At 42.6% G+C, this 21,348-nt stretch overlaps 1 protein-coding gene across 6 annotated transcripts in view; it reads left to right on the top strand.

The window, feature by feature from the left end:
* The window catches only part of SPATA6L (spermatogenesis associated 6 like), a 49,228-nt gene that overhangs the window by 6,129 nt on the left and 21,751 nt on the right, over positions 1-21,348 (top strand). For 5 of the 6 annotated variants that reach the window (XM_040449471.1, XM_040449465.1, XM_040449470.1 and 2 more), the window contains exons 4-6: positions 1,381-1,429; positions 5,050-5,091; positions 16,729-16,853. In XM_040449471.1, the coding sequence (XP_040305405.1) occupies positions 1,381-1,429; positions 5,050-5,091; positions 16,729-16,853 (216 nt within the window). The remainder of the gene's footprint in view (positions 1-1,380; positions 1,430-5,049; positions 5,092-16,728; positions 16,854-21,348) is intronic. The other variant, XM_040449469.1, reaches the window with a different exon arrangement.

Genomic DNA, 21,348 nt, shown 5'->3' with positions numbered 1-21,348 from the left:
GCACAGAATGATAATTCTGTAAATGAACTTGGAGGTCACCAAGTCCAACATCCCTGATGTGTAGAAAAGGAAGGAGAGACTCACACATACTCTAGATGCCCCGCTGCTCTCTTGCAAAACTGTGCATTTAAGGTTGCTGGTGAAACATGTATCATGGGCCATTTTTCTTTTTATAAAATGTGGCTATTTAAAAATCTGAAATACTACCCTCATGTGTGAGCGGTTTGGGTTCATATTCCAGCTTTCTCCATTCGGCTCTAGTGTTCTTGGATTTGTTCTATTCTCCAGCTGCGAATGCGTGCAGCAAGTATCAAAATCATTTTCTCGTCTCTGGACCTTCTGTGTAACCCAGAATTGAACGCCCTAAAACAATTGGATAAATAAACTGTTCATAACGAACGTATGAGACATTGTGTTTGAACAGTTCATGTTGATCATTTACTCCCCAGGGTCATACTTGAGAAAATCCTTAAACATGGATGAAGTGAAGGGATGCCATTACTGAAATATTTTAGGGGGAAAAAAAACCCTCACCCACATTTGCCCTGATACATCTAGGTCAGGAAGGCAAAAACGGATTGCAGGGGATAGCCTCCACTTTTGTAGTTAAAGCAGACCTGGCTTTAGATCAAGAGCAGATTTTAACCATGCTTACGTTTAAATACCATTTAAATCAGAACATTAATGCCTGAAACCAACCTCTGGTGAAAACTTTGGTTTCATGCAGGCTTCCAGAGTTCAGGGAGACCGGTGTGGTGTACTTTCAATTTCAGTCCTGTCCCAGACCCTTTTAGCTCAAGGACAAAATAAGCAGATTTGGCATTGGCTAGGCAGATATCACAACGTTTGTCTTGTGCTTCATGATATACTTTAAACTTATGAGGCTCTCCCTCTCTCTAGTTATTTTGTTCTGTAGGAGGGTGCGTAGGTTTTCTTTTGTGTTGCACATAGAATTTGTACTGAGGTTCCTGTTTAGCACAACCAATTGTTAGAGTCGTTTATTCAGTTAACATCATTTAATGAGTGTCCGTGGTACGCAGAATGTTTTTCTAGGTACTCAAGCAAGACTCTTTGAGGTTGATGCCAGATGTGCTTTTAGCAACAAACTATAAGACTAGGTCAAGTTGATGACATTTTGGGCATGGGGTAGAGTCAGCTAACTCAGATTTTCCTTGTACTTGGTATTGCATTTATTCTCATTCTATAGTCATTTGTTGAACTTTTAGCCGCATACACGTTAAAGATACTCCTGTTGAATTTTTAAAATACTGTATGGCTGGAATTGACATGTGTTAATTGTTTGGAAAGATAAAACCTACAGTTTCTATAAGCATATATTAATCTTTGAAAATTTATTTTCACCATTTTTTTTTCCTGCAGGTATTTGAAAATGCAATAGATCCTGGGGCTGTAGCAGAAATTTTAGAAAGTAAGTGCTCTTAAAACAAAGCAGAACAACTATTGGGTGTACGTAATTGTGTGTGCAGATATAAAATTCTGTATTCTAATTCTGTATTGTGATATTTTCATTTTGATCCATACTTATATTCAAGACTCTGTGTCAAATTTGAATCATGGTTTTGATTCTATTACAAACCCTTTTCTAGATAGAGATGGGATTTATTTGATGGTACACTTCTGTTTGTTTATATATTATAATTAAATGGTTTTTGTATCTTCATACAGTTATGTAACCATCATAATTTTTAAAAATTAATTAATTAATTAATATTTAAATTTACATCTAAGTTCGTTAGCATATAGTGCAACAATGATTTCAGGAATAGATTCCTTAGTGCCCCTAACCCATTTAGCCCATCCCCCCCCACAACCCCTCCAGCAACCCTCTGTTTGTTCTCCATATTTAAGAGTTTCTAACATTTTGTCCCCCTCCCTGTTTTTATAATATTTTTGCTTCCATTCCCTTATGTTTATCTGTTTTGTATCTTAAAGTATTCATATGATATTTGTCTTTCTCTGACTGATTTCACTTAGCATCATACCCTCCAGTTCCATCCACATGGTTGCAAATGCAAGATTTCATTCTTTTTGATCCACTCATCCATCAATGGACATTTGGGCTATTTCCATACTTTGGCTATTGTCGATAGCGCTGCTATAAACACGGGGGTGCATGTGCCCCTTTGAAACAGCATACCTGTATCCCTTGGATAAATACCTCGTAGTGCAGTTGCTGAGTCGTAGGGTAGTTCTGTTTTTATTTATTTATTAAAAAAAATTTTTTTTAACGTTTTTATTTATTTTTGAGACAGAGAGAGACAGAGCATGAACAGGGAAGGGGCAGAAAGAGAGGGAGACACAGAATCGGAAGCAGGCTCCAGGCTCTGAGCCATCAGCCCAGAGCCCGACGCGGGGCTCGAACTCACGGACCGCGAGATCGTGACCTGAGCTGAAGTCGGACGCTTAACCGACTGAGCCACCCAGGCACCCCGCTAATTCTGTTTTTAAATTTTTGAGTAAACTCCATACTCTTTTCCAGAGTGGCTGCACCAGTTTGCAACCATCACCATAATTAATTTTAGGGTATTTTTATCACCATAGAAAGAAACCCTAAACCCATTCTTCCTTATCACTCCTAGCCCTAGGGCACTGCTAACCAATATTTCTGTCTCTATAGATTTGCTTATGCTGGATATTTCATATAAATGGAGTTATATAATATGTGGTCCTTTGTGACTGGCTTCTTTCACTCAGCATGTTTTCAAGATTCATCTTTGCTACAGCATGTGTCAGTATTTCATTTCTTTCTGGGGCAAAGTAGTGTTCCATGGTATGGCTGTGCCACATTTTGTTTATTCATTTAGTGGTTGAGGGACATTTGGGTTTTCTTCATGTTTGGGCTATGATGAATAACGTTGCTGTGAATATTTGTCTACAAGTGTTTTTGTGGACATGTGTTTCCATTTCTCTTGGGTCTATACCTCAGAGTGGAAGTGTTGGGTCGTATGGTAATTCTTTTTAATTTTTGGAGAAACTTCACCAAAGCAACTGTATCATTTTACATTCCACCAGCAATGCATGAGGGATCCATTTCTCCACATCCTCGTCAACACTTGTTACTTGTCCTGTTGATCGGTGGCCATTCTTGTGGGTATGAGTGAAATCTCATTGTGGTTTTGATGATTTTGAGCATTTTTTCATGTGCTTACTGGCTGTTTGTATATGTTATTTGGAGAAATGTGTGTTCAGAGCTTTTGCTTATATTTTAATGGGGTTATTTGACTTTTTATTATTGAGTTGTAATATATTATGAACTTGTAATGTATTGAATTCTTTGTATATTGTAGATGCAAGTCCCATAGCAGATGTATGATAGATACTTTCTTCCATTCTTTGGATTATCTTTTCATTTTCTTGATGGTGTTCTTTGAAACACAAAAATTTTTAATTTTGATGAATTCTGTTTTATTCATTTTTCTTTTTTTACTTGAGCTTTTGATGTCATAACTAAGAAACCATTACATAATTTAAGTCACAAAGATTTTTGTCTGTGTTTTCTTCAGAGAGTTTTATAGTTTTAGCTTTTACATTTAAGCCTATGACACATATTAAGTTTATTTTTGTAAATAGCATGAGGTAGGGGTCCAGCTTCATTCTTTTGCATCTGGGTATCCAGTTGTCCTGGTCTCATTTGTTGATAAGAGTATTTTCCCCCCATTGAATAGTCCGGATACGTTTGTTGAAAATCAATTGACTGTAAATATGAGGGTTTTTTTTGGATTCTCAATTGTATTCTGTGGATCCATATATCTATCATTATGCCTGTAACACACAGTCTTGATTATTGTAACTTTGTGAGTAAGGTTTGAAATCAGGAAATGTGAGTCCTCCACCTTAGTTCTTCATTCCAAGGCAGTTTTTGCTCTTTGGATTCTCTTGTATTTCCATATGAATTTTAGGATCAGCTTGTCTGTTTCTGCAAAGGAGCCAACTAGGATGTTGATAGGGGTTGCCTTGAACCTGTAGATCAATTTGAGGAATGTTTCCATCTGAACAATATCAAGTCTTCCAGTCCATGAACATGGGATATAGTGAGAATTCACTGAATGTAAGGGATTTAGAGCCTGAGACAAATGGAGGGCTTCACATTCCCATTGTCCTACTTGGAAAACCTAAAATTACAAACTGTCTTAACTGTCAGTTTCTTGGCATTTAAAATTCTGTCCTCATGCATCCACATGCTTTTCATAAGTCTGCAGAGGGAGAATTTTACTTTTCTTGTATACAGACTTCTAGCTGTTTTGAGACATAATTGACATATCACATTATGTAAGTGTAAGGTATACAACATGAGGATTTGATACACTTAGATATTGCAAAATGATTACCACAGCATGAGCTAACACATTCATCCCATCATGTAACTGCCATCTCTTTCTTGTGGTGAGAACATTTAAGACCTACCCTCTTAGCAACTTTCAAATATATAATATGGATTAGTAACTATAATCGTCTATGATTGCCACCGTTATTGTCTATTTTTAAATGTATTCACTTCTATAATTTGGGGGAATTATCTTTATTGATTTTTTATTGTTATACCATTTATGTTTAAGTTACTTTCAGATTTGAATTTTACTCTTGTCCTTATAGATTTTGTACATGGGCTCACTATTTGTAAATATACTTTGGGCTCAGGAAGTATAAAAAATGTTATATTTTATGTTTCATTTATATTGTCAGAGAGCATACTCTTTTAAGCAAGATAAACTTGTACAGGTTGATGGACAAGAGTTGGATTTTGAATTTTTAAAATGAGAATCTGATTTTTATGTCAGTGATTTATGGATACGTTTTTAAGGCAAAATATTACATCCATGTCATCAATACTTCTTAGGGCACAAAATGTTATTTTTATAACTTAGTTACTCCCACTCTATGCCCTTGGATTACTGGGTCCAGAAATACCTGAATCCTTGTTGATATGGCATTATTATTATTATTATTATTATTATTATTATAAATGGAATGTTATGGCAGTTTGGAACTTAGCAATTATGAAAAACTCTCTCATTTTTTCTATTTTAGGCTTCCTAACCAGGTTTGAATTAATACAGCTAGTATCTCCAGGTAATGTGCCCATAAATGCATTTCTAAATCAGTTTATTTTAATTTTGAAGGGATTTTGGCACGACAGAATGGGGACTGGTATATACAAGTTGTGCTTTCTAGAACACTCACTTTCCCCCCGACCAGTCTGTTGAATTTTACCAATTCTCACAGAAGTAACTTTATGGGTCTGGTGGCAGTAAGCATAACTTAAAGGCGCTTTGGCTTTCCATTTTTTTCATGACTTTAATTCTCACCATATAAGAAAAGCTTGGCTCAGTTTTTTTCAAGTTTTTGCCTTCGGCTTTGTTGGCGAACCCAAAACTATCTTCTGTGTTAGATGCCAGAACAGGTTTGGTAAACTGTAGGCCAGTCCAGCCTGCAGTTTGTTTTGTGTGACTCGTGAGATAAAGTTCTATTTTTTTTTTTAAATTGAGATTCATATACTGGGTATTTAATTCATATACTATAAACCTCTCCATTGCAAGTGTACAACTCAGTTGTTTAAGCATCTTCACAAATGTCTGCAACCATCACCACCATCTTATTCCAGAACCTTTTTCTTATCTGGAAAAAACAAACAAACAAACAAACAAACCACTGTAGTCCTTAATAGTCACTCTTTATTCCCTCTTCCCACAGCCCTGGCCACCACTAGTCTACTTTCTCTATGGCTGTGCCTCTTCTGGACATTTAGTGTAAATGGAACCAGACAATATGTAGCCTTTGGTGTCTGGCTTCTTCCATGTGGCATGTTTTCAAGATTCACCCAGGTTGTAGCCTGTTATCGTTACTTTGTTCCTTGTCCGGATGCATAATGTGCTTTTATAGGATACGCCTAGTTTGTTTACCCGTTCGTTGGTTCGTCGATGGACGTTTGAGTTGTTTCCACTTTTTGCATATCATGAATGACACTGCTATCAACATTCATGTACAAGTTGTTGTGTGAGTACATGTTTTCAATTCTCTTGGGTTCATACCTAGGAGCAGAGTTTCTGTATCCTATGGTACCTCCACGTTTAACTTTTTAAGGAACTGCCAAACTGTCTTCCATTCTGGCCGTTTTGAAGGGTTGGCAAAAAATTTTAAAACATGCATATTTTGTGATATGAAAATTATATAAAATTATATAAAATCCACATTTCATCATCCATAAAGTTTTATTGGAACACGGCCATGCTTCATTTATTGTCTGTGGCTGACTTTGTTTATGCTGGAGTTGAGTAGTTAAGACCGCATGGCTTGCAAAGCTTAAAATATTTACTCTCTGACCCTTTTACGGAAGCAGTTCTTGCCAGAATCATGGGACTTTAGGAGGAAACCATTCTGTGGTGCCTCTGCTTCCTGTGTGTCTCGAATGGCAGGGCACCTGAGCTAAACTTCTGCATGGTGGCATCAGTTCTCTTACGTGGTTTCTCATGTGGCTGGTTACCTGGTGATTTTAGTCGTGTGTGTGTGTGTGTGTGTGTGTGTGTGTGTGTGTGTGTGTGAGAGAGAGAGAGAGAGAGAGAGAGAGAGAGAGAGATAATATTTAAAACTCAGGGGGCACCTGGATGGCTCAGTCGGTTAAGTGTCTGACTACAGCTCAGGTCATGATCTCATGGTTCATGAGTTCGAGCCCTGCGTCAGGCTCCGTGCTGACAGCTCGGAGCCTGGAGCCTGCTTTGGATTCTGTGTCTCTCTCTCTCTTTGCCCCTCCTTCCCTTGTTCACTCTCTCTCTCAAAAAGAAATAAACATTAAAACTCAGAAACATTTAGAATTCTTTTTTGATTTTTGCTGTTACTGGTTTTTGCCTTTTCTCTTCCCAAGATGAAAATAGCTTTATGGTTTTTAGTTGCTGCAAAAAGCATTCCCAAATGATGAGAAAACCTCTATTTATAATTTGGTGAACATGTTTCTTGATATTTGTCTGTGGACAGAACACCTAGATATGGAATTTCTACATAATAGTGTCACATACATTTTCTTCTCTTATTGGCTTCCCCCCGTCAAATATCACTGTTGTGTTGTCATTTCTAAAAGCCTAGAGGTACCTCATTCTTTTTAACGGTAATAAAGAATTCCGTTAATTTACTTATGTGTCCTTAAAAGTCTCTAAACAGTAGGGACATAATATTTGGGGTTTTTTGACTGTACGTTGTTGTCTGTAGTTTGTCTTTTTTCAATAGCTATGTGTTTTTCCAGAATATTCTAATTATCCTTAAATTGATATTGTTGAACATGTAGGTTTTCCTTGTCTTTCACATATTTATAAAAATTATCTTTTTCTCCGGGCTCTTGGATGGCTTAGTCAATTAAGCCTCTGACTTCGGGTCAGGTCGCGATCTCATGGTGAGTTCGAGCCCCACATTGGACTCTCTGTTATCAGCGCAGAGCCTGCTTCGGATCCTCTGTCCCCCTCTCTTTTTGTTCCTCCCCTGGTTGCACTCATTCTCTCTCAAAAGTAAAAATAAAAGGTTAATTTTTTCTCTTGGTATATTTGTAAGGAATAGAGTGACGGTGGTCCCCCCATGTCTGGTGTTTTGCTTCTTGTAGTTTCGGTTACCCGCCATAACCATGGTCTGCAAGCAGATGATCCTCCTTCTGACCTTGTCAGAAGGTCAGAAGTAGCCTAACACTGAATCGTGACTACTCGGTCACTCACCTTGTGCCATTTCATCACGTAGGCAGTTTTTCAAATCCAAATCACATTATCACAAGGGTGAGTACAGGACAATAAGATGTTTCGCAAGAGCCAGCCGGGTAGCTCAGTCGGTGACGTGTCCGACTTCAGCTCAAGTCATGATCTCACGGTTTTTGAGTTCCAGCCCCACATCGGGCTCCGGGCTGACGGCTCAGAGCCCACTTCGGATCCTCTAGTCCTCCTTACTCTCTCTCTCTCCCCCTGCACTCTTTCTCCCAAATAAACATTTAAAAAAAGATATTTCGCTAGAGATTACAGTGTGTTGTTCTGATTATTCCATTTTATTACTAGTTATTGTTGTGAATCTCTAACTATGCCTAACTTATACATTCAACTTTATCATAGGTATGTATGTATAGGAAAAAACATAGTGTATGTAGGATTCAATACTGTCTGCTGAGGGGGCCTTGGTATATAATTCCCCATGGATAAGCGGGGACTCGACTAAACCATCCATCCATATCTGTAACGGGGAAGTAAACCAATTGCCAGCAAGCTTCCATTATTACTGTGTTCAGCAGTGTGTATACACAGGTCCATTGCCCATATCCTAGCTAATGCTGGATATTAACGTTTGAATTAATCATGTTTGCAAAGTATATAATAATTTCTTTAAAGTATATTGTACTATATTTTCTGGCCTCTTCTTTTTTGCAGACATGATTTGTGACAACCTCAAATTTAAAATTTACTTCTTTTTTTTTTCCAATGTTTATTTATTTTTGGGACAGAGAGAGCAGAGCATGAACGGGGGAGGGGCAGAGAGAGAGGGAGACACAGAATCGGAAACAGGCTCCAGGCTCTGAGCCATCAGCCCAGAGCCTGACGCGGGGCTCGAACTCACGGACCGCGAGATCGTGACCTGGCTGAAGTCGGACGCTTAACCGACTGCGCCACCCAGGTGCCCCTAAAATTTACTTCTTAAAATATTTCCATTTTCCCATGATTTGTTTTCTTTCTTTTCCTCTGTACAACGTGACTTTCAGTGCCCCGTGGTTACTTGTGGAGTGATGTCTGGATGTTAACACTGCATTTGGTATAACTTCCTGATATTTTTACCAAAGTTTTTAATAAGTTATGCTTACTGTGTATGGATTCCCCTGTTTTATTGTATGTTCTGATACGTTATTGTTTGAATTTTTCTTCTTTTAAAAAGACTTTTTTTTTAATGTTTATTTTTGAAGGAGAGAGAGACAGAGTGTGAGTGGGGGCTGGGGGGAGGCAGAGAGAGAAGGAGACACAGAATCCGAAGCAGGCTCCAGGCTCTGAGCTATCAGCACAGAGCCCGACGCGGGGATCAAACAAACCCACAAACCGCGAGATCATGACCTGAGCCGCCGTCAGACGCTCAACCGACTGAGCCACCCAGGCGCCCCTTTTTCTTCTTCTTAAGAAAGCATGAAGGAAGGAGGGTGAGCCTGGCAGATTCCTGAGCTAAAGCAGAGGTGGCTGTGGAGGCTTTTAAGAGGATCGCAGTTGTGCCTGGTGTGGCCCTGCCTGTGGGGGGTCAAGGCCCCAAGGGATGGAGGGGACCCAGAAATCTGTAGCTCTTCTGGCAGAGGAGGCCTCGAAACAGAGAAGTACCCCACTCTCTGTGGATTTAAGGACGGGTACCCTCGTATGTGTTAGGGCTTTCTTAGGTAGACAGAAGAGAAGGAAGGCCAGTGGTGCCTCTTCCTGGCTTTCCAGAAATTCTTACTGAATATTTTTCAGCCTAAAAGGGACAGGCTAAAATCAGGGCATTGAATTTTTTTTCCACGGTTTTTTTTTTTCCCTTATTTGACCTAGTTTTATGTTCAAACATATATCAATGCTAACTGGCAAGTTATACTTCAGTATGTTAATAAAATAGAAGCAGACTCATTTTGGTCTTATTTAATTCTACACGAATTAAAAAAAAAAATAACCCAATACCTACATACTCTCACTGCAAAAATTAAACTAACACAAAGTTATATAAAATAAAAAGTCAAAAGCCACATTCGTCAACAGCTCCTGACAACAATTACTAATAATTTTATTTTCAGATGTTTTAAAATGCATTTAGTATATGTAATGCATTTAAAACCTAAAATACATACATGCATATATATACATACATATACATACATGTGCTATATATATCTAGTATTTATCATATGTATGTTTAGTATACATATTGGTTGAATATACATATTCTGCAGCTTGCTTTTTAAAGTTTAATATATCTTAGATTGCCATATGTTCTTTTTTTTTCATTTCGAGAGACAGAGAGAGAGCATGAGCAGGGGAGAGGGGCAGAGAGAGAGGGAGAGATCAAGCAGACTCCTCGCTCAGCATGGAGTCTGACATGGGGCTCCACCCCACGACCCCGGGATCATGATCTGAGCCAAAATCAAGAGTCAGATGCTCAGCCGACTGAGCCACCCGGGTGCCCCAACCATGTGTTTTCCACAAATCGAGCGGGTTGCAAGAATAGCTCGAAGCCATGATGATTGGAGACTACTGAGGCTGGGTGCACGCGTACTGTTTATAATTCAGAAGTTACTCAGATACAAAGTGGAGGCCGTATGAGACGTGTTTTCCTTTTGTCTACGGTCCTTCAATTTCAGATTATAATCGTAGTGGAATGAAGTTAGAATTGCTGAAAATAATTTCACTCAGCTTCAGATGCATTGGAGACGGATCCGTTAGTTCTTCCGATGTGTTCATTGAGGGTGTGCCCGGAACGTGCCCCACAGTGTGCTTCTGGCCTCCCACCAGTGGTGCCAGGCGGAAGGGTGATTGTAAGCCCTTTTGCTCTGCTGGGTCTCGATAGCAGATAATTAAGTAAAAATGATTTGTCTCATTGTAGGCTGCACCGTAGGGTCACATGGGTCACATGTAGGTTCACAGGGACCATCCCTTCACTTGGCTGAATTGTTACCTTTTCATTTTGCTGTAGATGTTATTTTATTGTTTGATTCCTTTAAAAAAATTTTAATGTTTGTTTATTTTTGAGAGAGAGAGACAGTGCAGGCAGGGGAGGGGCAGAGAGAGAGGGAGACACAGAATCCGAAGCGGGCTCCGGGCTCCGAGCTGTCAGCACAGCGCCCGACGCAGGGCTTGAGCTCACCGACTGCGACGTCATGAGCTGAGCCACCCAGGCGCCCCCTCATTGTTTGATATTTATTCACATTCCTTTCAAACACGCTGATAGTCAAAAGACATATTATGACCATGTGTTAATGATACAAGTAGCTTAGATTTACATACAGCTTTACTGGTAAAGAATGAAGCGGTCCAAAGATTTGGCTTAGAAGCTGTAAAGATGCCTCGGGTTCTTGTTTACCAAGATGGGAAAAAAGCAAGTGGACACAGGGGGGCAGCGGTGTAATCCTGTTGGACTGGGAGCTTGGTGCTTTCTTTTTACTGATCTCTTAGAGAAAAAATGTCTACTTGGGGATAAGTCATGTTACATTCAGTGCAGCTGTAAATCGCCATTTCTGTGGGCACCTGTTCCCTCAATCAGAGTTTGGTTTTATACTTTGTAGTGGTGTTTACCAGGCATCAGCAAGAACAGAACTCCTGCCTCGGAAAATATGGTTTTGAATTCCTGCTTTGCTGTGTGGCATCATGATAAGTGTCTTCTACTCACAGAGCCTCAGTTTCCTTATCGGTAGAGAAGGCATCAAATGAGACTCCATAGTGGGAAGCAAGCTGTCGATTCTGATGTGCTCTATAAATGTTAGATTTTCAATACAATATTGTTATTAAAATGATCGATTTTGGGGGCGCCTGGGTGGTTCAGTTGGATGAGCATCCAACTCTTGATTTCGGCTCAGGTCAAGATCCCAGGGTGATGGGATCGAGCCCCCTCTGCACTGGGCATGGAGCCTGCTTGAGATTCTCTCTCTCTCTCGCTCTCTCTCTCTCTCTGTCTCTCTCTCTTTCCCCCTCTGCCCCTCTCCCCTGCTTGTGCTCTCTCTTTATCTCTCTTTCAAAAAAAATTTTTTTTTTGTCTTGAAGTCCTCATTTGTTTTCCTTTTTAGGGGAAATGTTTTTCATCGACGGCATCGATGATGTCATTGTCTGTCTGTACCATTAGCTTATAAGAACACGGATTTCCTTCAGACATAGCACGTGGCCTATGAGTATCGCTCAGCCTGTGTATAACCTAGGCTCTTGCTGTAACATCCTCGTGGGGTGCCAACATTTTTACACTGGGTGGCAGTTAGGACTCTAGAATGTGATGGAACCAGAGAGAGAACTGAGGACATAAGCCTTCTGTCTATCTCCTCCAATTTCAGTGCCTTCATCCCCGTGATTCCAAAGGTAGTAGATGAGCAGGCCAGTTCTCTGACCTCTTATTTTTATCTTCATTCTTGCTAACGACGGCGATAGTGACTCAGTAGCTGTCACTTTAGATGCAGTGACAAGAGCTAGCCAAAAACCTATGAAAGGAAAAAGGAACAGCCCGGTGTGTGAGGCCTCATCCCAGGCACGCAGGTGTTCCCGGTAGGAGCGTGTGACTGAAAACACGTGATGTCCAGAGACCAGGGTGGCCCTGGTACCTCGTACCCCTGCTGGGTGGGTGTCATGGAGCGGGCATGATAATGGCAGGTGATGTCCGAGTGCTCTACACTTTGTATATGTCACGTGACCTCACAGTAGCCCTAGGGGGCAGGTACTACGATGACTTTTACGTTTTCCTGAAGAGGCCCCTGAAGTTAGGAGATGACGTAACGTGCTCCTGGTCACACAGCTGGTAAAGGGTGGGGCAGGGATCTGAACCAGCTCTGTGTGCATCTGGACACGGTTCTCCCCCACTGTACGTGGACCTCAGCAGAAAGCTGCGTTCCGTTGCTGGTGACGGATGAGGAGACCGTCGCCTCACTTCCCATTTTCAGGTTGCGCTTGTGAGACCTCAGACTGGAGGAAGTCTGTCTGGCCGGCAGAGGTGGGGAGGCCATGCCCCTCCTAGGGAGCACTGATAAAAAAGGTGGCCAGGATAAGACTGGGAAGTGATTGATGCTAAGATTGATTCTGGGATAGCACCCGCCTTCCACTGCCTCTCCACCTTTCTCTTTGTCATCAGTGTACCTTGTATATTTATTTGCATAGTTGTTTTGACATCTGTAGACTGGAAACTCCAGGAGGGCAGGAGTTGGACCCATTTTGTCTGCTAGTATACATGCAGGGTCTAGGACTCCTGGCACACGGTAGGTTCTCTATGCATATTTCTTGAACGTATGAATGAAAAGAAATGGAAAACATTGGAAAGAAATGATTGAGAAATGAATGAACCGTGAAGGTTGGAAAAAAAAATTTTTTTAAGTAGGCTTTATCCCCAGTGCAGAGCCCAACACGGGGCTTGAATTCACGACCTGAGATCAAGACCCTGATCAGGGTCAGGACCTGAGCTGAGATCAAGAGTTAGCTGCTTACCCAACTGAGCCACCCAGGGACCCCTCAGAGGATTTTTGGTCTGTCTGCCTTGTCTCACGGTGGTGGAAACGGAGTCTCAGAGAGGGTGATTACTGCTAACTGACTCCACGTCGGTCTTCACGATTATCCCCTCAAGAGGCACTTAGCAAGTGTCCGCCCTGTACCAGGCACCCGTCTGGGGGCAGCCCCGGGGGGCTGTGTTTTACCACTCAGTTCTGACGGCCACCCAAACACCGGTGTAAAATGTCTATCTTTAATGACATCTCAAGGGCCGTATGGGAAACGCTGACAGAATGGTCCCTCTCCAGGTGAGGCATCGTGGCTGGGCCACTCACTGCCTGGCATTCACACCTTTCTGGGCACAGCCCTGCCAGGGATAGAGTAAGGAACATTGACAGACAGGGACTGCTTTCATGGAACGTTGATGGAAACGGATCAGAGATACATATCCGAATGAAAAGCCTGCTGAATGGTACGTTAAGGGCTGCAAGTTCATCAGGCTGCAAGTTCAAAGGGCATACCGCCTTTCTAATGAGATGAAATTTCAACCAAGGCCCATCATGGGATAGGAGGGAGGCAGCCCTGCAGAGATCCGGGGAAGGAACGTTACAGGGAGAACCCGGGGCAAACGTCTGAGGTCGAGGCGAGCCTGGCGTGTTGGAGGGACAGCGGGAAGGGCGGCAGGGAGGGCGTGGAATGACCGAGGAGGAAGAGTGGTAACATGAGGCAGGAGAGGCAGTTAGAGGCCTGATTATGTGGAGTCTTGAAGTCCAGAGCAAGATGCTCAGGCTTTATTAGCGAGTGATGGGAAGCCCGCTGGGAGGTTCTCAGGAGAGGAAAGGCCCAGTCTGACGTGTTTATAACATCGCGGTGTGTGGAGGACAGGTGTGAGTGCAGCAAGAATGGAAGCAGAGAGAGCAGTGTGGAGGCCGTGGCAGTGGTCCGGGAGGGAGGTGGTGTGGCGGGGACCGGGGTAGTGACCGTCAAGATGGAGAGAGGAGACAGATTGCAGGTTTATTTCGGAGACGGAGTCCACAGGACTGGCTAGCGGGTTAACGTGAGGGGCGAAGGAGTGGAGTCAAGGATAAAGCCTGGACTTTTGGCCCCAGCACATGCTCCCTTCTCTCTGAAGGGAGAATAGGGGATAGCTTATATGTGGGAAAAAAATATCAAGGGTGTTGTTTTGGACCTGTTACTTTGGAGACATGAGGAGACATTGGACGTGAAGCTTGAAGGATGAAGGAGATCTCAACAGGATGGGAAGGAAGAAAGGACATTTTGGAAGGAACAGCACCGGCAGAGGAAGGACGCAGCGGTGGAGGAGGGAGAGATACATCTTCAATCCGTTGTGGCCGGAGCACGTCTGAGAGAAGGGTGGGGACACATGATCTGATGACGAAAACCATAGAATGCGTTCTTTTTGCACATGGATCCTTATTAGAACCCAAACATTCATATTTATTTATTTATTTTAATTTTTAAAAAATGTTTTATATATTTTTGAAAGAGAGAGAGAGAGAGATGAGCAGGGGAGGAGCAGAGAGAGAGGGAGACACAGAATCTGAAACAGGCTCCAGGCTCCAAGCCATCAGCACAGATCCCGACGGGGGGCTCGAACTCACGGACTGTGAGATCATGACCTGAGCTGAAGTCAGACACTTAACTGACTGAGCCCCCCAGGCGCCCCCCGAACATCCGTATTAAAGAATAAGTAGGAAGAAATTGGTCCATTATACGTGATAATGTCAGGTGTTTTCTGCCATCGATGTGCCAGAAATCCACCCTCGTCAGACTTCTTCTCACAAACAGAATGGTAGTCACCAAACAGTAAAGCTACCTGGTTGACCATAGTCTCTTCTGTGGCAGTGTGCCATACAGAGGCCACTCTTAGTCTGAACCTCTTGTGTCGCACCTGCTGTGTAGACGAGGAGCGTTCAGACGGCAGCTTCTCCGTCCTTCGCTCAGTGATTCTCGGTCCTCGTAGCCCCCAGATCTGTTGGTAATGAGTGTTTGGGAACATCCCTTTCGTCAGACTGAAATAATATTGATGGTTAATATAACCAACTGAAGCCAATCACTGCAAATGGAGAAATAAAAGGAAAATCGTTTAAAATAAAACGATAGCATATCAATACATAAATGGTGGGCACAAAGAAGTATTTAGATGTGGCATGGTTTTCAAACTGCCTGTAGGGGCTCAATAAAGACCCAAACACAGTCAAGTACGACGGCCCCTTAATTCACATGGTACCTGCATTCCCGAAAATTCAGTGTATTTTAAAACCATGCAGAGTGGGGTGCCTGGGTGGCTCAGTCGGTTGAGCTTCCGACTTCGGCTCAGGTCATGATCTCACGGTCTGTGAGTTCAAGCCCCGCGTTGGGCTCTGTGTTGACAGCTCAGAGCCTGGAGCCTGCTTCAGATTCTGTATCCCCTCTTTCTCTGACCCTCCCCCGTTCATGCTCTGTCTCTCTCTGTCTCAAAAATAAATAAAAACATTAAAAAAAAATAAAACCATGCAGAGATAGTGCTTTGTGTTTACATGTAGCCGTGAGGTTCCATGCTTTGCTAATTATAAGGGAAGAATTAGCTTCTCGCCTAAAAGAATGTCGGTTATGATGTTAGAATGTTGTGCAGGAGTGTCTTGAGTGTTGCAATGTCTTGACCCTGGCACCTTGGCTCCTGCCCATGACATGTCCCCACAAATTTTGGAAGTGTCCCTGAGGCTGGTACCAACCGTGCTAAGAACCACAGCCTCGGCTGTTCTGGGGGCCATCAGGATACTGGTGTCTCTGCATCAGAGGACACGTCGAGTCCCAGTCTATGCTGTAAGCTTTGTGTGAACAGGGCGCTGTCTGCTTTGTTCCTGTTCTGTCCCTAGGACCTGGCCCAAAGTGTGTCCTTGGAAAACATGTGGAAGGAAAGGATGGGTGGTGGCATGGATGGATGGACAGACAGATGGATGAAAAGAGATTTTTCTCTTTGTTCTGTCTTGTGGAGTAATCCTTTAGATATTTTTGTCTCTCTCTGTTGTGAGTTCGGAAGACTTTTAAATTTTATCCATGAGATAAGATCCAGTAGAAGTGTCTTCTACTCTGCCTCTTAAATAAGAGGTGCTTTAATCAAAATGTTTATTTTTTTAATGTTTATTATTTTTGAGCATTTATTTATTATTTATTATTTTATTATAATAAATACATATTTTTATATAAATATAAATAAACATTTTTATTATAATAAATAAATATTATTTATTATTATTTTGAGCTCACTCCGAGTGTGAGCAAGGGAGGGGCAGAGAGAGGGAGACATAGAATCTGAAGCAGAGTCCAGGCTCCGAGCTGTCAGCACAGAGCCTAATGCGGGGCTTGAACTCACAAATCATGAGATCATGACCTGAGCTGAAGTCTGATGCTTAACCAAATGAGCCACCCAGGCGCCCCAAAATGTCTACTTTTATCTGAGTGCCTTCTCTGCCATCACCTGTCTGAGCTTTTATTCTGTTAAACTCAAGAAGTAGATCATTTTCAGAACGTAAATCTACTTACGGTTTTTCTCCTTGCATTCTAGCATGGGAAGAGTTGGCCTGCTATGAAGAAAACACACGAGATTTTCTTTTCCCTGAGCCCAAGCTGACACCTTCGCTCCCTGGCATGTACAGGCAGGTGCTCATGAAGACATTTGCAGGTTTTCCAGTAAGTGATTCATGCCCCGCTGGACTTCTGCTGGGAGAGATTCTTGCGACCTGGACATTTTATTTCCGATAGGGGATGCTCTTGGGCAGATCACTTCCATCTGAGTTAGTTCCCTTGTTCTGTCTAGCAGCCCCGTTTAGATGCCCCATTCAAAATACCAATTATACTGGTCTGAGAGGTGGGGATCTTACCTAGCCAGGTAAATCACTGCCATCGTCACACTGTCACATACTTATAAGGATGCTTTTTCCACCTTCTCTGAATGCAGACTAACTGAAAGATTTGATACTGGTTTGTTTTTTATTAAATGTTTTATTTATTTTTGAGAGCGTTAGAGAGACAGTGCAAGCAGGCGAGGGGCAGAGAGAGAGGGAGACACAGAATCCGAAGCAGGCTCCAGGCTCCGAGCTGTCAGCACAGGGCCCAACACGGGGCTCGAACTCACAGACGATGAGATCACGACCTGGGCCGAAGTCGGATGCTTAACTGACTCAGCCACCCAGGTGCCCCTGTACCAGTTTATTTAATTGTAACTATTGTTTTAGTAGTAATAATGAAAGCAAAATACGGTCGTAATAGTAATAATGCCACCTCTCATTTATTTTGAGCTTTCGGTTCTTCATAAGATACATTATTTTCCTCAGAGTTCTCATGTCATCCAAGGCAGCTATCACAGTCTCCACTTAACGGAAGGGAAAGAGACAGAGGTTCACAGTGATATTATTGAAGGATCTTGAAAGACACAGCAGTGATTCAGATGACAGTCTGTTTTGGGGGCATTGCCTGAACCCAAATTCAAAATATTCATTTTGATGATATCTGTGATAGTTTCTAACCTCACAGCAACTTGGATGGTTTTCTCAACATTTCTGTTGCCTGGATGGCCTCTCTTGTAAGGGTCGCACCTTTATGAATTATAAAAAGCATATTTAATACTCAACTTTTCTGTTACTTGCCCATGAATCTCTGTTACTATCACTTAATAAAATGTCATTGCCTCCCATTTTGTTGAGAGTACTGTGTAGAATATACAACATGCAGGACCCTTACTTCTGTGATGTTTATGACGACAGAACTTCTAGTTCTAATACTTCAAATGGCAAACTTTCATCAAAAGTTGTCCTCCTCAGAATTGCTAATGTCCATAACTCTAAACCCTCCATAATCTTTGAGGGTTTGGTGAATATCACTGACGCCATTTTTTTCCGCCTCCGAGATACTCTTTGTATATCACCTATATCCATCGTACTCATGAGAATGTTTGCCTTTATCATATGGAGTTATTGGCATATTTCTCTTCAGGAGCTAAAAGGATCAAAACTGGCGAGAATCACGTGAAGGATATTCCTTATATTAACTTCGGTTTGCCTGAGTTTTCTATCACAGAAAAGCCATCCACAAACACTGAGCTGGTATCCAGCTGAGTATTGAGACGAGAAACACACGTCTTATGTTTTCTCAAGTGTTGTCTCTGTTTAACTTTATGGGCATAAATAGGAAGAAGAACATATAGGAAGTTGTGTTTATAGTTTTTTGTAAATGCAGAGAAAGGGCTTTAAAACCGCAGGGAAAGATCGACAGGCATTAGAGGTAAAGTGTCAGTGAAGTTAATGAAACTATGTTTTAAACAATTTGTAAAAAGATAGCAGAGCTCAATTTCTCTCAAATGTTCTATAAAGCAACATAAAACCAGCTGCCACAGTTTTAATGGTAGCAGACATTCAGTGCCCGCTCGCTAGATGCCAGGTACTGGGCTGAGTTTCTTACAGGTTATCTCGTGCAGTCCTCCTTGACCCTGGAAGGTGGCTATCAGTTTTTTACTCATTTTACTGATGGGTAAGGTGGCACAGGGAGTTTAAGAAGGTGCTCAAAGAGAGGCACCTGGGTGCTCAGTCAGTTAAGTGTCTGACTCTCGGTTTTGGCTCAGGTCCAGATCTCACAGTTTCATGAGATCGAGCCCCACATCAGGCTCTGTGCTGACGGTACACAGCCTACTTGGGATTCTCTCTGTCTCTCTGCCCCACCCCCCCACACTCACGCTGTCTATGTCTCTCTCAAAATGAATAAACTTTTAAAATATTGAAAAAAAAAAAAAAGAATGGGCTTGAAGACACAGGGCTGATGAATGATGGGGCATGCTTGTCTGTCAGACTTCAAAGTCTGGAATCTTGGTCACTGTGAGACGCTAATTCTCTCGTGTTTATTTCAGCCCATTGTCCACTTTCTCTACATTCATATCATAGAACTTGAGTGTGTACATGTGTGGGTCAGGCAAATCATTCACTTGTTTTCTCTAAGTTGTTAATTCATTAAGAAGTAGACTTATTTCCTTCACGAAAATGTGACTTTTCCTTTGTATTTCTGTATTTCGTTTTATTTCACTTGATACCTTAACCGCTGTTTCTCCCCCCTTTTCCTGCTAAGGTTAAGAATTTTTTTTTTAATTTAATTATTTTTGAGGGGGAGAGGGGCAGTGGAAGAGGGAGAGAGAGAATCCCAAGTAGAGAGCGCAGAGCCCAATTCGGGGCTCAAAGTCATAAACTGGGAGATCATGACCTGAGCTGAAATTAAAGAGTCAGACACTTAACTGACTGAGCCACCCAGGTGCCCCAAGAATTTTTAAAAAAAAAATTTTTTTTTTCAACATTTATTTATTTTGGGGACAGAGAGAGACAGAGCATGAACGGGCGAGGGGCAGAGAGAGAGGGAGACACAGAATCGGAAACAGGCTCCAGGCTCTGAGCCATCAGCCCAGAGCCCGACGCGGGGCTCGAACTCATAGACCGCGAGATCGTGACCTGGCTGAAGTCGGACGCTTAATCGACTGCGCCACCCAGGCGCCCCAAGAATTTTTTTTTTAATATAATTTGTTTTCTTGTTAGGTGAAGACTGTAAAGTAAGCAGAAGGAATATTATTATTTCTTCATTGTTAACTTTTAGTTAATAATTTCATTTTTTCTTTAGGGCCATGATTCTAGAAAAGTCGTACTGTTAAATCCATTTCTTGACCTAACCATCATTGCCCTCATCCTGTTGCTAAGGAAATTGGACAAGACAGACCCTGTAAATTTCAGCTCTAAACTTTTACACTAAAATCAGTGCTCCTGTGAACAAGAAAATACGTTCTTCCTTATTATCTGTCAGTCACTGTCAGGCGTCGAGGTTATATGAGGCGAACAGGAATGTGTTACGGGGTGTGGATTCCTTGCTGGTAGGGCACCTCCCTCCTCCTCTCTAGGCAAAGTGTAACAGTGGTTTGAAGTCCTGCTAGGCAGCCACACGTGCAAAGTGTGGACTCGGACTGTCTGGGTCCAGTCCCGGCTATGTCACTCATTACTGTGACTTTGGGTAAATTGCTTTCTCTCTGTTTACCTTAGGTTCCCAGCTGTAAAATGGACTGATAATAGTACTTCCCCTATAGGGTTATTGCGAGGGTTGGATATATGTACAGCGTTTAGCATGCTATCTGGCATATAGTTAGGTTCACGGTAAACGTGACCTGTTGTGGTTTATTAAATTGTCATTCAAATGATGATGCTGCCTCCTTGTGAGGCCATGAAAAACTGCACGAGTCTGTGGCCCACGTGGGGACGTGTTCAGGCTCAGACGGCTGGGCCATGGGGGACCTGAGGTCTGGCACACACGAGGTCTCATGATTCTAACCATCAGCGCTGTGGACCTTGGAGCTTCCCCCAGTCTCCTCTCCGGTGGGCAGTCTCATAGCTGGAGGTGAGGCTGAGCAGGTCACGTCATTGTATGCTGTTTGCCAGATGTCTCCACCCCCCACCCCCACCCTTCCCCGCCCCCCCCCCCCCCCGGATTTTCTAACTTGGCAGCAATTGGGCTCATGTGTTTGTAAGCCCAGAAATCTTGAGTCTCTGGCCCAAGCCTACCGCTTGTATGGGCATACCACATTCTAGAGGCAAAAAAAAGAAAAAAGAAAAAAAGGAGCTGAGGATCTAGGCTGTGCCTATAAGGACATGTTCTGTGGACAAGATGAACGCACAAAAATGAACGTGCATAGGAGTGAATAAATGCCCAGGAAACAAGCTGACTCCTGGCTCCACCAATCCCCAGCTGCGTCACAGTGGACAGACTTAACCTCTCCAAGCTCGTTGGATAAAATGGGGATAGGACTGTGTCCTACCCAGGTGGTGGGAGGGTTAAATGAGATCGCGTGAAAGTCCCTCACTGTAAAGATACAGTACTTGTCGGTATCCTCTCCCCCTGGGGCTTCAGCTGATGCAGGTCCTTCTTACTTCGTCCTATAATGAGAATGAGCTTTCACAGCCTGGAGGAGTGAGGGGGAGGGCGGGCTTTGAGAGGCCACTGGGGCTTGGACAGGAGATGAAGAAAGGGAAGGCACACCCCGGACAAGGAACACCTGGCCAGGTGATGGTGTCTGGGGGAGGGAAGAGCAGAGGGTCCTGCTGGGCAGGGGAGGGGGGAAGGGAGCGATGGCTGCAGGTGAGTCCATGAGGTCAGTCGGAGATCC

The sequence above is a fragment of the Herpailurus yagouaroundi genome, unplaced genomic scaffold (genome assembly GCF_014898765.1).
Source record: "Herpailurus yagouaroundi ecotype Mexico unplaced genomic scaffold, PumYag 199, whole genome shotgun sequence".
Classification (NCBI taxonomy): Eukaryota; Metazoa; Chordata; class Mammalia; order Carnivora; family Felidae; genus Herpailurus; species Herpailurus yagouaroundi.
The sequence above is the reverse complement of the archived record's forward strand: the minus strand, read 5'-3'. Positions and strand labels throughout refer to the sequence as shown.